General features: G+C 37.9%; 1 protein-coding gene across 1 annotated transcript in view; it reads right to left on the bottom strand.

Moving 5' to 3' along the window:
- cadm3 (cell adhesion molecule 3) overlaps positions 1 to 18,563 on the bottom strand; it is a 114,256-nt gene that overhangs the window by 22,875 nt on the left and 72,818 nt on the right. The window contains exons 3-5 of the mRNA XM_053487136.1: positions 8,131 to 8,286; positions 1,951 to 2,103; positions 687 to 824 (exon numbers count right to left, since the gene is read on the bottom strand). Coding sequence (XP_053343111.1) covers positions 687 to 824; positions 1,951 to 2,103; positions 8,131 to 8,286 — 447 coding nt within the window. The remainder of the gene's footprint in view (positions 1 to 686; positions 825 to 1,950; positions 2,104 to 8,130; positions 8,287 to 18,563) is intronic.

Raw genomic sequence — 18,563 nt, forward strand, 5'->3', positions numbered from 1 at the left:
TGCTACATGAGCTCTCCTGTGGAATTGGACCAGATGGTCTTGCTTTCATTCCCTATAAGCATCCTGTCGCCAGTTCACCAGTTGTCCTTCCTTGGATTATTTTTTCTACTATATGTTTTATCCACTGAACACTGGGAACACCAAACAAGACTTGCTCTGACTTGGGTCTTGTTTGGCCCTTGTTAAGTCCCTTAGATTGTTACACTTTGCCATTTTTGCTGCTTCCAGTGCGTCAACTTCAAGAGTTAGCTGTTGACTTGCTGCTTATTATATCCCACCCCTTGAGAGATGCCACTGTAACAAGATAATCAATGTTATTCATTGGGTGGGTTTAATCTTTTGGCTGATCAGTGTAGTTATATTTATAGCATTTGAACTTTTATAGAGAATGACTTGAATTTATTACAAATTTATGCAACTGAACAATTGGAGGTTACAGGCCTTGCTCAAGGGCTCAGCAGAGCCTCAAAAGCACGAACCTCTGATTAAAGGTTTAATTCCCTAACCATTGAGTAATTACACAGTTACATACTGCATGCCAATGTTTCAAATGAATTAAGGAGCCACAGTGACTAGTGCGTCAAAGTTTATTTCAGGCCTTGCCCACAACAAAGTATTTGAGTTTTCAGGCAAAATAGTGTGTATGTGTATGTGTACATGAGTGGGTACTGTATATGTGCATGTACCATCCAGTTTTTCCTGTCCTTTATACCAGTAGAGCTGAGCAGGAGGTTTGCTACCCGTGCTAGTGCAAGTAAGTGTCACACTCCCTCCTTCCTGCACTGGGTCCTCAAAACCTGTTATTACTGGCTTCCCAGGTACTCCTGAGTAAAAAAAAAAGAAGAAACACAGAGGGAAACAAATAATGTAAGAAATAAAAAATAAGAGAAAATAGGGGAGATATTAGACATAGGCACAGTGAGAGATAAAAGGATGGAGAACCAAATCGAATAAAAAGAAAATGATGATGGAAGATTGACAGACATGTAAGACGTAATGAAAACGTTACTATGCTTTATTATTGAGTAAATTATGTTTACCAGAAGTAAGACCAAAGAAGAAAGCTGGGTAGACATAAGAAAAGTGAAGAAAGAAATGCTTAAATTTGCTAGGGAGCACAGAAATTGTGTTTATGTGGTCTGAGGAGTCCAGATTGACCCTATTCCAGCGCTCTGGGTAAGAAGGGAGAGTACATGAAGTGACACACCCATCATGCATAGCGGCCACTGTACAAGCCTCTGGAGACAGTGTTACGACCTGGGGTTTCTTCAGTTGGTCAGGTCTAGACTTGGCAACGATATGTGGCAATGAAATGAAATTTGCAGGTGACCTGAATGTACTGTATGACCAGGTTATCACATCAATAGATTTTTTTTTTCATTTCTGATGGCTCGGACATATTCCAGGACAACAATGCTTAAAAAGAGAAAAGACTAGTTCTGGGATCATTTTCACCCATGAAATGCCCACCACTGAGTCTTTGGAATATGCTTGAGAAGACTTTATGAAGTGGCTCCAGTCTCCTGTAATCAATACAAGATTTTAGGGTAAAATGAACCAACTCTGGATGGAAATAAATATTATGTGGCATAAGGTGGTTAAAAAAATGTCATGGCAAATGTGCACCATAATCAAAGCTGAGGCTAGACAGTGTATTTAAGCACTCATGTCACACCATGAACTAAACGCTCGGATTACTTGTTAATGATATTACCAAGCCTTTTGCCTTTGATCTGTTATTCTTTATATCATACCCAGAGCTAAAGGATTTCTCCTTTTGCTCTGCCGATGATATTCTGCCTGTACATTGCCTGATCTTCTGCCTTTTTGACCACACTCTTGTGTGTTTTTTAAATGTTTGTCTTGATTGAAGCACAGTAAGATTTTAACTGCAATTGCATCCTGGGACAGCCTTATTCCTTGAAACACGTTCACTACAGTAACACATACCAAGTACTGTGACGGTGGCTCGTGCAATCCGTACGGGCATGGTGAAGATTGAGCAGGTATATTCTCCTTCATCTGACAGCTGCACATTGGAGATGGTGATTGACAGCTCTGTGGGCGTGGACCTATGTAGCTGAATGCGGTGATCTCTTAAAGCTGGGAAAAAAGCAAGCGAGAAAGAAAGATTTCTCAGTTTAACATGCAATGATAAGCCCAGAGAGATAACTAAATGCAGGTAATTATTCTACAAGGAACGTGTGTGTGTGTGTGTGTGTGTGGTGAGATCCTATTACACCCCATAAGAATAAGAATACAGAAAAAAAAAAGTTAAAAACAAACAAACAAACATTCAGAAGTGACCTTTTGGTTTCTGAGGTCACAATTTGTGTTATCTTCAAATCAAGATCAGTTAATTTGTCTCTATCGGGCAACTTTTTACACTCTATCTCTCTCTTTCATTTTCTTATATCTCTAACTATCCCGACTGAAAATCTGTCATTGCCTCCAACTGACATTAGGCACGACTCATACAGATGAAATGATTTATAAAAAAAACAGCAATGGCAACAACACATTCATTTAGTTCTCACATTTTACTCAAATGAAAATTTTTGTCGAAACACCAGCATGGAACTATTAAAGCAATACTATTAGTCAGCTTGTCAACTTGTAGCATATCTTCGTTAGTTAATACAGTCACATATGTAACTGTGGCTCTATAAAGTAACAGATAATAGCCAGGGTTGTTTAATATTTCCCCTCATTTCAGTTCAGCATTTTGCATTGTGGGCTCATAACAGAGGGTCATAAAAGAGTCCAGTACAAGGCTGAGATCCCTTCAGAAAGGTTATGACAAGTTTATGAGCCCTCAGCAAGATGCCATCAACGGTGGTGCGAAGTGCTGCAATGGCCACCACGTACAATTTATGTGCAGATGGGGTCTTTTTACAGTCTAGCATTTTTGGCTGGTACATTAGGAACCAGGCAGAATGCTGAATCCAGATGCCGGGGTAGACAACATTTACTAAACATCATTTATGGAATGAGAGATTTGAGCACAAATTGGTTTTGGGCTGAAAGGATGTCTTTGCTGAAGGACGTGAGATTCTAATTTGCACATCTTTAGTCCAAGGATCGAACATTGCTATGTCTGAAGCTTGGTTCTCCAAACACATCACTTTCTTGGCATCTTACACTGTTTATTATTTGTTTATAATCATGGAAGGATTTAGGGTGATATCTGGGTCGGTGTAAATCTGCCAGCTTGACATGTCATTAGCAGAGTAGTAGCAAAGAGAACATGGGCCTAGCATAGCTAATACAACAGAGTAGCTATGAGAAGCATAGCATTAATGTGTTACACTGATGCTAAGCCACAAGCCCACTGTCTAGACAGAAAGAGATGTTGGAGACGTCACACCAGCCAAAGTGTGCATAACTAGTAACAATCTCAAAAGTTGCAACAGGTGGAGAACACTCACTTGGGCCATGTTTAGTCAGATCCGGGCTAGATGGGAAACTGTGAGAGCAGCTGTGGGATTGAGCTAAAGTGCGAAGGGAAGCCACACTTTTTGAGGATATGTACAATCTGGTCCATGAACCAGGTACCCATGACTTCGGTTTGAGTTTAGTGCAATTGAGTTTTCCCATGACGTTCTGACTCCATATGACTGTTGAAATTTCCACAACAGGTTCATCTTGTAGCACTGCTTTTACAATTTTGGGGTGGTTATAGCTGGAGTGTTCCATGTTTCAGTCAAGGTTCTTACTTAGGCCCCCTGCCAGGGGGCCAACGAAGCAGCCTCTCTGGCCACAATCCCATCAGAGCTGACAGAATTGTTGCAGAAAATGCTTTTTTAGCAACATAAAATTGCTTCCAGTGACCAACAAAAAAAAGATCCAACAAATTAAAAGACACAAGTACATTTTAAAAAATGCACAGACTTACTGGTCACATGGTCTTTTCCACATCACATCTTACATCTGCTCTTGCTTTACACCTTGAATAGAATTGCTTATTGCAACGTATCCACCCCGGGCAGTCAGACAGCTGAGATGTCTCTGCAGATACATCTCATTAAAAACACTTGTGAAATGCATTATTCTCCTGTTTGTTTGTTGAAAACTTCAGATAATGGAAGTTACAGTTGCCCCTCTGAGATTAGTCTGGACCCTTTCACCAGCCTCCTTATCACATGGCCTATGCTCTTATATCGTCAGTCAGCATGTTTACATGCACAGTTAAGTCGAGCTATGGTTATAGCTCAACTAGGCCATTAACTACCCTTGTCCTATTATACAAGCACAGTAGGGGGAATCGATTTATTGACCGAAGTGTGTCCGACTTTGCTATAATAGGTGGCGTTATGCCCTGTTTCAGGTTTTTATCTTTTCAGATTTGAAATTATTGGAACTGGGTTAAGAACCCTTTAACGTATTATCACAACCTGGAAGGATAGAAGTGTGGTCAGAAAAAAAAAAAAAATCATGAATGGAGACCGCTTAAACACTTGGTGAAGTTGCATGGATAAAACAAAAAACAACCATATTTGTTTAATGGTGAAAATAAGAGCATTTCCATATGCATACAATGTAATGAGAACTGAGAATTGAGAGTTAACAGTGGTGTGGCCATAAGAAAACCACTTGTTAGTGAGGTTAATCAGAGTTAAAAGTTTCTAAGATTGGTAAAGGTCATGCGGTCTGATTAGTGTTCAGAGCTACAGTATAGGTGCATCGGGGTAAGAAGGGAAGCACATGAAGCGATGAACCTATCATGCATAGTGGCCACCGTACAAGCCATTGGCTGTAGTGCCTGTGCTATCCAATTCAATTCAATTTTATGTGTATAGTGCTTTTAACAACGGTCATTGTCTTAAAGCAGCATTACAGAATCGAAAGAAAATGATGGAAATATGTTTGAGATCTGTGAGAAAATATGCATGAATCAAAATAATCAGATTGTCATGATCTGTGGTTGCTTCAGTTGTGCTGAGCATAGACCCCAAACCATAACACTGCCTCCAAAGACTTGTACACTGATTGTACCCATCGCTCTGGAACAGGGTCAATCTGGACTCATCAGACCACATAACCTTTCTCTATTGCTGCAAAGTCCAAGCTTTATGCTCCCTAGCAAATTGAAGCCTTTTTGTTCAGAAAAGCCGCACTAATGTTTTTTTTTTAATGGCCACACAGCTGTTCAGACCCAATCCTGTGAGTTCTCGTCACACTGTGCATGTGGAAATGCCTTTATAAACAAACACAGCTATGTTTTCTACTGTTGATGTTTTAATGATGCAACTTCACTTGTTTGTGATCTTTGATCATGGTGAATCATGGCTTTTCCAACCAACCACTTCTCTTCCCTGCATTTGATGGTCCAGCATTATCCTTCCAGGTTTAAATGTGTCGGATAATTCTTAATCAATCTCCTTAGTCATTATATTATCTTGGTGGAGGCCAATAATTTAACCCTTCTGAAAAAACAGTAACGTCTATCCATGATCATGGGTTGAGTATTTTGACATGGTTGTTTCAGAAATGAGAAGCTACTTACTGCTTTAGTTAGTGCTAAAAAAAAACAACAACATTGCCATCTAAAACATATTGCAGTAATTATTTAGTAAAACACTCTTAATTATTTGCTTATTTAAATAAAAATTGTGACTTTTTTGCCAGGCAGTGTATAAAATAGGAAAAATTGAATGGTTCTGGAACCCAGATTGAACAGCTGCTGCATAATGGAATGTAGTCTGGGAACACTGTCCCAGACTACAGTGTAATGAATCAACTGCTGTTGACCATATGGATCTTCTTCACTGAGCAGAGAATATTATGAAGTAGATCAAGGAAAGCAAGAGGAGCAGTGTTTGTGGATCACGTGTTTCATGGTGATAGAGGACCAAATGCATGATGATGGCAGGACACTTGGTTATATTATCTTCACATTGATAAACAACATGCACAATGGCACATTGTAATACATACAGTAGGCCAAGGTAGGCTGCATGCATACAGTAGACCTGAATCTCCCATGCTCAAGCCATAGCTAATTTCAGGGTGTAAACTGTGATAACTTGATTTTATTTGCCACTGTTTGACTAGGTGTCCTCTTCCTTCCTCTGCCCTCTCTCTTTTCCATCTTCATGGTGCTCCATTGTGTAGTAGTAAAATCAGCACAGATGAATGTATACGTGTTTCCTTGCACAAGTTGAAAAGCAATGGTTAAACTAATTGGTTGGTATTGAGTGTATAGTGGACTTGTTGTTGGAATAAGGTACAAAGATACTTGGTTATGACCATCATGGGACTGGAGATCATTAATTTGCATTCAACTGCTGCAACCTTCCTTTTATTATTACTATTATCCAAACTTGTTCTTCTTATTATTATTATTAGTTTTAGTATAATCGTTATTGGTTATGTTATATATTTATCGGTCTAGGCATTTATTCAGTTATTTATTCACTCACTTACTGCCGTATTGCTTAATACATTTCTTATTCTTTACAGGAAGTCTGGAGCCTCTCACAAGGGACTTGGGGCATAAGACCTACATTACAAGTCTACATTAAGACAAGCCTACATTACATCTGGGCTTTGAGAGGAAACCCACAAATCACAGGGAGAATCTTTTTGCTTCTTTGTGTTTTTTTTTTGTTTTTTTTGTCACATTGGAAAGTAAAGGTAAAAGCGCTGAGAAAAGATTTGTCTCTGTTCTGTTTCTTCTGACTTTGTGTTTTTTAGGATGTTTATGGCGACATGTACAGTATGTTTCCAGACTATTTTTTCCCAGTATTCACTGCACCTCACCTGTCACAGTCACAGAATCTCAACTGTATTCACCTGCGCCTTGTTTAGTTTCATCAGTCTGTCTATTTCCTGTATAATCCGTGTCTCAGTTGCACCTGTGATCTTCACTCTTCTGGTTATCTTGTTGTAGTGTGCTTTTGGCTTTGATAGCATTAGCTGGAACATTAGCATTAGATCTATAGTTTCCATCTCAGCAAGAATGATCGTTTTCATTTTGAGGTTTGTATTCTGTGTCTGTTTTTTATAATATTAACTTCACTTTATTAAAGAACAGTCTGCACTTCCATCCTGCCTCAGCTCCCTAAATGACTTCCTGTGGTGCTCTGTGTTTTCACTGCTTTTCAAATATAAGGGTTTTCTGTCTTAGCATTAACCGAAAAAAGGGAGCTTGTCATTAATATTTAACTTAGGAATTAAACATTGTGTTAAGTGTTTTACAGAAAGTGTTTCAGGGATTTGTAAGTGTACATGCTACAGAGTTGGTGTGCACATTGCTGTACTTTTGTAAAGGTTTAATCCTGACACTCAGTTCTAACAATTAGCTTGAGAACTTGCCATGGTCATTACGGTTGTCTTATATTCTATCCCATCTTTTTTTTACCCTTTGGGATCCTACAGTACTGCTACATGTAGTATAAAGGGTAGTTTTTTTACTGGTGCATAAGGACAATAAAAAAACTCAATTACATCATTCTCAATGTCTTAATGTGCATTATTCTGACACCATGTTGGCGACAAAGACAAAGTACATGATTATCAGAGATAATTATATCATTACAAACATTTTAATGAATTTCAATGTGTAAATTTAAGGCTAAATGTAAAGTAAATATGAATGTAGGCAGGTAAACAACCATAAAACAATCTATAAAATAAACTAATAACAAAAGAAAAGGCAAGATATATGGTACTGAATTCTATTATATTGTGTTTTTTTTTGTTAATCAGAAATGTTTTAGCAAATCTAGAAAAAAGATTTCCTTAGGGTTTCAACCTTAAAAGAATTTAGCGGAATAACGGATTAGTGTGTGTGTGTGTGTGTGTGTGTGTGTGTGTTTATAAGTGAATGAAACATAGTTAAATATGTGTGAGAATGAATTAAACATATCTATAGATTTCCCTCTTTTCACCCTTTCTTGAGTGTTCCAGTCGTCCTGTCTATCATTTCCTATTATTTTCCTTCCTTCCTTCTTCATGCATTCTTACTTTCTCATTCTTCAATTTGGGATATTTCTATCTGTCATGAGTGCTCTGAGGTTTAAAATCACACTCCATTTGTCCTTGGGTTTACCCATCCATTCTTTCATTTATCTGACTACTCATCCATCCATGCACTTCTCCCCACCCACCAATCCCCGTGTCTCTCACCTCTTTTAGCTCCAAAGTAGAGTGTCTGTTGTGCAGTGTTGGACCACTGGAGGGAGGAATTATCAGTTTCAGCCACACGGCATGTCAGAGTCACCGTACCTCCCTCGGCCACTGTCTCGTCCGAGGTCACTGGTTGGAAAGGATCTTCATCATCATCTACAACATCACAAACAACATGACACTGCATCAGCACCGTATCATCAGCACTGCAAGAATAGACAAGAATTAAGACTGAAAGCTCAGAAAACAGTTTGTGGGTGCAATATAGAGAAACGCTCTTTACACAGAAAAAGTGTAAAATCTGTCTGGAGTGAGGTGACACAATGTCGGCAAACTTGGCATACATACACACACAGAAATACACTAAAACTTTGCGAGATGTCTCCTGTGACTATGTAACCTTGTTTTCTAACAGCATGCAGAACAAACACACGACAGAATGGCTCATCTGTGCAGTGTTTGTATTTCCCATTTCCACAAATTCCCCTGTTACAACACAGCGCCCGGCTATAAACCCTTATATGCTGGTTATAACCATTATAATAACTGGAATTGAATAAAGCTTACGGTTATCAGTTAAAAAAAGATTATTTTTTTAGGATTATTCAAATAGTAAATACAAAATGAAAGCATAAGAATCATTAGAAGTGATGTATCCAATAAACTGTTTAAAAATTCTTTAAATAAATAAATAATACCATTTGAATTTAATTTAAATAATTGTTCGTTTTTGGATTTTCAATGCAAATATATGATGGAGCCACTACTGGACCACTGCACAGCTGCACCTGGGCTCTGATTTCTAATGTACACACCCACAGGTCTTTGTGTGTCTATTGTCAGAGATTGTGTGTTAGCACATTCTGCACATGGCCAGAACACACACAAACACACACATTTATATAGAAACGGATCTTTTTGTCTAAAATGTATATACACACAGTAATGTGTGTATTGATGTTTAAATACCTACAGGATTTTGTGCATGTGATGTTTCTATTATCTGTATCTTTAAACTAACAGATATGTATTTCTATGCGGATTTGTTTGTAGATTTTAATAAACCACTTCTCAGTGTGTGTGCCCATGTGTGTGTGCAAACGATCTGTTTATATTTCACATGTGTGTCTAAGACAGAAGTTGTGACCTGTGCACTAAAGCAATTTCTCTGTAGCTTCAGCTATTTTAATCAGTGAGCATTATTCAGACTGCAATCAACAACATTTGGTGGATCCTAAAGCTTAGAAATGGTGCCAAAAATGTTCACAAAATACTTTTTTTCTTTTTTTTTTTTTTTATAATTATCAGTTACAGTCCAGCTGAACTGGCTGAAGCTGTAGCATCATTGTTCTGCTGATACACATTGATATTTTTGCACACAGTATTTTCCTTTGATGCTCATGTTTAGGGGAATGCTTAAGGGTTCAAGACATGCTTTTACTGTTTTTACAGATAATTATTAATATGCATAAATGGTACATGATATTATAATAATGTGCAAAAGCATTTCTGTTCCCCAAGCAAAATATTCATACCCTAAAAGGAACAATATGGGTATACAACTTCCCAAATTTGTATTGTTCCCTTGGCCTACAAACAGACACATTATTACCTTAAACAGGCATATTATTCATTATGCTGAATACAGGGCATTTGGTATAAATGCTTTAACAGCTGTTGCAATGGATATTTCTAAATGTAATAATATTTGCCTCTCACTTTTGTTATTATTTGGTTATTAATACTGTCACATTATATTATCAATACATCACATGTTGACTAAAGATCTGACGTGATTTACTCACTCACTCATTCATCACCTATACCGCTTTATCCTGTATACAGGGTCGTGGGGGCCTAGAGCCTATCTCAGGAGACTTACAGTAGGGAACAAGGCGGGGCACACCCTGGTGCCAATCCATTGCAGGGCACACACCCACAGTATACACACTTACAAGCAATTTGGGAACATCAGTTAGCCTAACCTGCATGTCTTTGGACTGTGGGATGGAACAGAGTTCCCCCGAGGAAACCGACGAAACACATGGAGAACATGAAAACTCCATGCACACAGACCTCGAGGCGGAAATCGAACCCAGACCCTGGAGGTCCGAGGTGACAGTGCTATCCACTTAGCAACTGTGCCGCCTTGACATAATTTTATTTTACTTTGACATTACAAAAAAAAAAAAAGAATGTGCACTTAGGATGAGAAATGTTGATAAATATTATTATTATTATAAATATATAATTTTGAATCTGACAGTTGACCCTGTACATCTATCCATGCATCTAGGAACCTCTGTAGTCCAACCAGGGACCGTGGAGGCCGATGATGATCATTAGACGCCAGTAGTGTCCATTGTATTCATTCCCATTTGCGCGACCGTGGTAGGACCTCCAGTCAACATTTAACACACATTCACACACTACAGGCGATCTGGAAACGCCAAGTAGCAAAATCTGCATGTCTTTGAACTGTGGGAGGAAACCGGAGCACCTGGAGGAAACCCACCAAGCATGGGGAGAACATGCACACAGCAACTCCATGCACATAGACCCGTACATACACACTGCACACACTCTGTACATACACTGAATTAAACCCAGGTCAATGGAATGGCAGGAAACTTGCCACTAAGCTTCAAAGATATAACTGCTTATATATCTTTCTACATATACACATGATTTGTAGAGGTGCAGGCTTTATCAAAGTCTCTCTAAAACCGCCGTATAGAATCTTTTAATCACTACATTGCTGTTTAATTTCTGGGTTAATCTTAGGCTCAAATCTTCTGCCTAGACTGCTATATGTTTCCTTGACTTTGGGAAAAGTCCCCCAGGCTGGTTAGTTCTTTTAGAAAACTTTTTTATTAAAAACTTTTACCTACAAGGTCTACAAAGCTGCTTATAGTCATTTCTGTCTTCATCTATTGTATCTAAAAATGCCGATGTAATTCGAGCCAAGTGAAAAAGCCCTTAAATTTACATAGCCTGCATACCTCAGATAGTTTCTTTTTTCTTTTATAAAATTGGAGAAAGATGTTTTAAAACAGTCACAGCTGTGCATGAAGGAACATGGGGACTAAAAGCATACATGTACAGTAAATGGTAATAAATTGCATATTTAAAAAACCCAAAACAGGAAATTGAGAAAATTGGAAACTGGGATGTTGATGTTGACTCTAACCGCAAACTAAACAGCAATCAGACTGCACATGCTTTTGCAGAAAGGTACTTAATATGCAGGACCACAGTCCAATGCTTTCATTAGAGCAGTATGAACTGATGACAAAGTGTCAACATGAGGAATTGAAAATGAAAGGTTAACCGTGACACACTGAAGATAAGTGTGCCTGCTGGTGTTCATTTTACAGGAACAGTCAACATATATTTTAATATGTATTTTAATATATTGAAAATTAAGGTGAAAATTCTACGGCATATAGCTTCCACTTGGTTTCGCTACAGTTCTACAGCATTTTTTTCTTAGTAAAAATATGTGACTATGTTCATTGGGCCACTCGTAAAGTTTCTTTTATCTCTCTGATTGGTATGATTTTTTACTTTTATTTTTTTTAACTATTTTTATGTTTAAGTTCTCTAACGGGACCTTCCTCACTTGCGTCTGCAAATCTCTGCCCCGTCTATTGGGAGTTTGTGTTTACCCTTACCAAATGAAAATGGCAAAAGTTAAAATCAACTGCAGGTTGTAATATCTCCTTCATTTGTTATGAAATATCAGTCAGTCAGCTTCAGTTGGTTTTGAGTCTGTGGAATAGATGGAATTTGTATCAAAGGGAAAAAAAAAGCTTTTTTTTTTTTAACGAAACCCCTTAAATTAAAGTCTACACTTCAATTAAATCTTGATTGCTTAATGTTGGACCTGACAGTAATTAAATGACTAAAATTTAGTGTAATAGTGATTCCAAAATTAACTACTTTAACTACTGACAAATCTTTTTTTTAAAGAGGATTGAGCTTTGGTCTTGCACAGGGTGGTCCATAACATCTGGCCCAATATAAACTGTCCTATACTCAACTATAGACGCGAAATAACTGAAACAAATGGGAAATTAAACCTCATTCTTTGCCATTTAAAAGTCCATGATCATTTTATTTAACTTATCTAATTTAACTTATTTAATTTATCTTAGTTGTGTACATAAAATAATCGACGTAGTTGACTAAACCCAGTGACCAAATTAGTTGCCAACGAATTTGATTATGGATTAGTTGATTTAGTTGCTGTCTTTGTAATATGAGTTTTTATTTATGAGAATGTATTGATTCAATGGTTTGGCTGAACCATGTTTTGCTAAAGAAGTTGTCCTGAACCGAGATTTGGATGGAGGCCCAGTGGATCCACTGACATGAAATTTGATCAGCATATGTTGGTTAAAAACAGCAAATTAATAAAAAGATCTGGGTTCAGCAGCTGGCTGGTGCATTTCAAATGCTGGAAAATGGCATTTGGTAACTTCCGTAAGACCTGTTCATTTTTACATTTCTTAAAATAATTTTTTGTTTATTTAAATTTTGGAACACTTATATGCTTAAATAAATGTGTCTTTAACTTTAAATGTGTGTGAATGTGTGTAAGTATCAAGTAAAAATGTACTCAAAAAAAAAAAAAAAATATTTCCCACTATTTAGTGTAGTATTAAAAAGTATAAATAAAATGTTTTAACTGATAAATGCAAGCAAGTATTATTACTTAAAATTGCTAATGGCTGTAAAAAACATCACTCCGTCGCTGTAAGTCTGCTTGCCATAAGCATGATTAATGCTAAATAGTTTAATAATAAACTAATCAGATGTTTAGAATCATAGAAATAACCAGCATTTAGCAATAACATGATTAGCGTTTAGCCCTAACCATGAGATAATTTGTGTTTGAAAACTCTTTCAAAATCCTGTAACACATTTAGTCCAGAGCATTTTCAGTGTAATGATATGATTTAATGTGCAGCAAAAGCAAGATCAAAGTAAAGGACATCTGCAAAATAACATCAGGACAACAAACACACACAGCAAATTATTCAACAGCTGGTAAACTTGTGATATGTTTTTTGTTTGTTTGTTTTTAATACATGTACACAAATACTGCATACTGTATTCTGTACAATGTAATACACTCTGTTCAGCTCAGTATAAAAATCTTTAGATATGACTTGCAAACAGAGTAACCCTATTTTGATCCAATGTTCGCATTTCTGTTAAATGCCCATGAGGCTCAGCAGAATACCAGTGCAAATATGGCCTCTAAATTCATGCATCACTAGCTTACATATAGTATTTGCAACAAATTATCATTATATTAGGAGTTATAAAGCACTCAGCAGGTCTAAGCCATAAGCCGTAGCTGTAGGTTTATTCCATGAGCGCCGCATAACCAAAGATCCAAACACAATTATGTCAGGACAATGAATTGGCAGATTGTCATTTGGCAAAAAGAAAGTGTCTGCCTGTACGTAATGAAAGCCTAAAGTAAAAGCATTATGGATTTCTGAAAACAAAGCAATCAGCATCCAACAAGAGCTAGTCAAAATCTGTTGGTCTTAATGTGCACTGCTTTTTTACACAATGACACACACATGCATGCACACACACACGCACGCACGCACGCACACACACACACACACAGCTTGCACATCTTTGAGGGTGTGGGAAACACATGTATTTAAAGTAACACAATTTACACCCTACTAACAAACCAGGAAGTGAGAGAAGAAGAAAGCAGGTGGAGTATAAAGGGGGAAAAAAGGAAAATTAGGGAAAGACAGAATGTGAGAGAAGGGGAGCCAGAAATGAAACAGAAGATAATGAGACTGATAACTAGTTTCTCTGGAGGGGTTGTAACTTCAAGACAACTGCTTTTAAAGACAGCCATTTGCCTCTTTAAAAAATAGGGGAATAATGCAGACAGAAGGAGCGGAGAACTTTTTTTTCACTTTACTGCAGTATGATGTAACATGAAAGCAAGAAACAATTAAAAAATAAACAAATAAAAGAAGAGATGAACACAATGATGAATAAATCAGAAGATGACTATCATTAAAATAAATCACTCATAGAATGTTCGATGATCAGCCATGACATTATGACCACTGAGAAGTGACATAGACAACACTGATCACCAGCTTTATACCAATAAACTGGTGACAAGATTATGTGATTCCAAGGCTCACCCGTGCCCACAGGCACCAAAAGCCAATGCTTGCCAACATAAAAAGGCACCTGAACATGCAGTGCATCATAGTGGCCTAGCAGACCTCCAAAATTCCTAGACCTCATTCTGATCAAGCACCCATGGCATGCATCGTACAAAAAAAGTCCAAACCCCACTCTCCAATACCCTGCTAACTTTCCAGTGCCAGCCCCAGAGGCATCACAGCCCATCCCCAGAGGCCCTGTGGAGCCATGCAGTGAGGGGCCAGAGCTGCCCCAGGGGCAACAGAGGAACCCAAAACCTACGTAGTGGTTATGTTAACGGTTTTAATGTTAAGGCTGATCTGTGTATATTTTAAATAAATTGCTTGGAGTTAGAAAGTCCTAGTTGTAATGAATTTTTATTATTTTGCCAATATGAGTTTCACCCTTATATTCGGAAGCTTATAATGCACTTGATGTAGAACATCCTATTTGTTTAAAAGTGCACTAAAAGAGTCGTATCAGATCGAAGCACATTGCTGTTTTCTGATGAATGTTATAGCACGTTACTGAACATGGAATAAATTCTACCTGTCTTGCGGAAGACCAGGGTTTGATTCCCCAACAGGCAACCCTCCTCACAGGGGTGCACGAGTCAAGGCATTTGGTTTTGGTCCCAAGCCCCAATAAAATGGGAAGGGATGTGGAAGGGATAGCATCTGGCAAATAATTGAGCATGAAAAGGATGATCCACTGTGGTGAACCTTAACAGCGACAGTCGGATAAAAAACAACAACAACCGGGCATGGCACAACAATTTATTTTTGTATTATTTGTTCACAGGTAATTGTATATTCAATTTATAATGGCCATGAGGCAATAAATTAAAGACATAAAACCGTAATGTGTGTGCAGTATGTACGCTAGTCTATCATGCCGTTATTTTGCTATTTTCGTTCCATTAAAATTAAAATCAATGTTTTGCTCATTCGATGCGCTTCATTTTACAGAACACATGCCCATGAACAGACTGAGCACTCATCTGCTATGCATACAGCTCACTCAGTAAGTGTTGTTTATGAATTTATCAATAAGAATTTCGGTCCTTGAGGTAAACAATGTCTCTGATTGGGATGACAACTATAACCTATATTCAAATGACATGCTTTAACATATGACATATTTTTTTAGCAGTGTAATTACAGCCCAAAACATATATTTCATTATGGGTTTATCAAACTGTCGCATAGGCACCAGGGATTACACAGTGGCAGTAGTCACTCAGGCAAATATAGCCAAAAAAAAAAAACAGATTAGGTTTAAGGCCAGAATTATGAGCAACAACCTCGAAGACAAATCATCAGCAGCCCTCTGATTGGAGTGGTACTGCTGTAGTACTACAGTATATACTGTACTTGACCTCTGAATACCGCCTAAAGTTCAGAATAAGGCAACCCAAGGAACATAAAGAAAAAATGTCCAAAGTATGAAGAAAAATTGTTTTGGTAGAAAAGATCCTAAACGTGTTTATGTGTGTGCATGTGTGTGTGTGTGTGTGTGTGTGTGTGGTGTGTGTAAGGCCGGCTGGGAGATAACACCAACTGAAATGTAATAAATACCATCTAAAAAGCAGACAGTGAAAAACAACCCCTTCATCCTTTTCCCTCTTCGGTCTCTCTCATCTCTCTCCATCTGCTCTATCCTTCGTTCTTCCTTCCTACTTGCCGCCTCCTCGCATCTGTCTTTCGCTCCCTAGATTCTCCTACTAGTCCTCTTCTAACCTCTCCAGGCTCTCCTGCTACCTCACTTTCTCTCATTCATTTCCCCCCTCTCACTGTCCTTCTTACACTCTTCAACTCTAAAGCATGTCTTGGCCTTGCTGTATTGTTCAGTGAATTTAGGAAATTCTCATTTTGCAATTTCATTGAAATCTGATCGACAATAAACCTCCTGGTTAGAGCCTCTAAAGTGAGCCATAAACTTGGTTACATTTACATCAGCCCAACTGTAAAGGTAATGTTACTGGTAATGATTTTTAAAGTTAATAATAAATCCTGAACATACCTGAATGACGGTAAAGCTGACATGAACATTAATTAACACATGTCCGTCATGATAAAGGCTAATCTGAGTGACATTGCACCCCTAATTGCTGATTAGTCCATATTTTTGTTTAAAAAAAAAATAAGCATATCCACATGGTCTGGCTGAAGATGGGCTTTTTGTCAGTTATCTCTGCATGTTTCGGCTGTTTGTAGTTGGTGCTGTAATAAAATGATACACTGACCATGTTAGCGAATTATTTCCAGGCAACGTACTGTAAAAGCAAGGGAAAGCCGATTTTTTTGTAAAGTTTATAGAGAGACATCTTCTGGAAATGGGCTACAACTGTTGCAACTGTTGCATTTCTAGTCCAACCACTCCTTAATCTGAGATCAAATTGAAAGGTGTCCTACCTGGGCTAATGAGAAAGAGATGGAAGTAAATTTTGCTGTTAGGCTTTCGGCTGCTCTCATCGAGGGGTCACCACAGCAGACCATCAATCTACACAAGAACTTGGCACAGGTTTTACACCGGGTGCCCTTCCTGGTGCAGGGCATCTGGTGTAAAGATACCCTTCCATTTAATCCAGAACCAGCAAGGCATTCTGTGGCTGGGTAGCGTGAGGTCTGGCAACCCACTGACAAAGGGGCATGAACCTGAATATATATATATATATATATATATATATATATATATATATATATATATAATTTAATCAAGTTCTCTTAGACTGGGGAAAGAGTAGAAAGGCACAGAATCCAAGTTGATTGAAGTACAATGTAATGATGTCGTGTTGCCATGTCATCTGCTGGTGTTGGTCTACTGTAAAAAATCAACACAGAAGTCTACCAATAGATTTAAGAGCACACCTTTCTTCTATCTACCGACAAGATTTATGTAAATGCTGATTTCCTTTTCCAGCAGACTTAGCAACTGCCCACAGTGCCAAAACTACCCCTAACTGGTTTGCTGACCATGATAAGGAGCTTGATTGTCCAGCCAAATCGCCTGACCTGAGCCCTATAACGAATCTACAGAGTAATGCCAAGAGGAAGATGAGAAGATTCATGCCATGCTGCATTGATGCAGTAATTTGTGTTAAAGAATGCGCTATTTGCACTATACTGTAAGTGCTATTCTTTTTTTCAGAATTTCTGTACTGTACTGTAAATCTTTATTTGATAGATCTAAGGAATATTCTAATATTTTGAGTTACAATAATAAAATATACAGTGTTGTTATGTACATTTTCAAAATAATGTTACCTTGTTCAAGATATTAAACCTTTTTAGCATACTGTACATTTTATATAGATGTGTACAGGAAAATCTCCCTCACACCATTACACACCGCCCACAGGAACCTGATCTATTGAGACAAGGTAGGATGGATTCTCTTTCATGTTGCTTACACTAAATTTTAACCTTACCATCTGAATGTCGCAGGAAAAATCGAGACTCATCAGACCAGGAAATGTTTTTCCATCGGCAGTTTTGGAAATACTCAGACCAGACCCCCTGGCACCAACAACAGCAGTGCCTTATTCCAAGTCACTTATTTCTCCTTTCTTTATTATTCCGGTGCTTGGTTTAAACTTCAGCATCTTGGCCATGTTTACATGCGTAAATCCATTGAGTTGCATCCAGTTGGCTGAGTAAATATTTGCATTAACGAGCAGTTGAATGGGTGTACCTAATGAAGGCGCTGGTGAGTATATTATACAGTATATACATAGAAATGTGCCGTCAAAGAGCAAGACCTTGCTTTAAAGACAAGTTCCCCAGGCTTCTGGAAGGACTGTTTCAGCTGTATGTGTCAATTTTTAAAGGAATGCTTTATGTTTGTTAAGCCACACAGTGACCTGTGAATCATTCAAGCATAAAATCCATCTTACTTAAGGAATGAGCCAGTAAGAAACGGGCACAGATGATAACTTACAAACCAGAAGTTCACTGGATATATATAAAGTTCTCCTGTTCCTGTACTGTATGTACTGGAAATGTTCTTGTGCAGACCAGTTCATTTGTGTTTTTATAATCCAGATCATTTTATTCATATATATACTGACTATATATCCCTTATGTTCCTTTAGGTTTTCCAAACTGTAAAAACTGACGTCATGAACCTGCCATGCATGCACTTGTCCCCTACACAAGGTAGTATCTTGTAGAGAATACTTCTAACTAGTCTAGTGCACAGGGGTGAATTGAGCCATGAATCTAGTACTGTATATAGAA

The sequence above is a fragment of the Clarias gariepinus genome, chromosome 25 (genome assembly GCF_024256425.1).
Source record: "Clarias gariepinus isolate MV-2021 ecotype Netherlands chromosome 25, CGAR_prim_01v2, whole genome shotgun sequence".
NCBI classification, from domain to species: Eukaryota; Metazoa; Chordata; class Actinopteri; order Siluriformes; family Clariidae; genus Clarias; species Clarias gariepinus.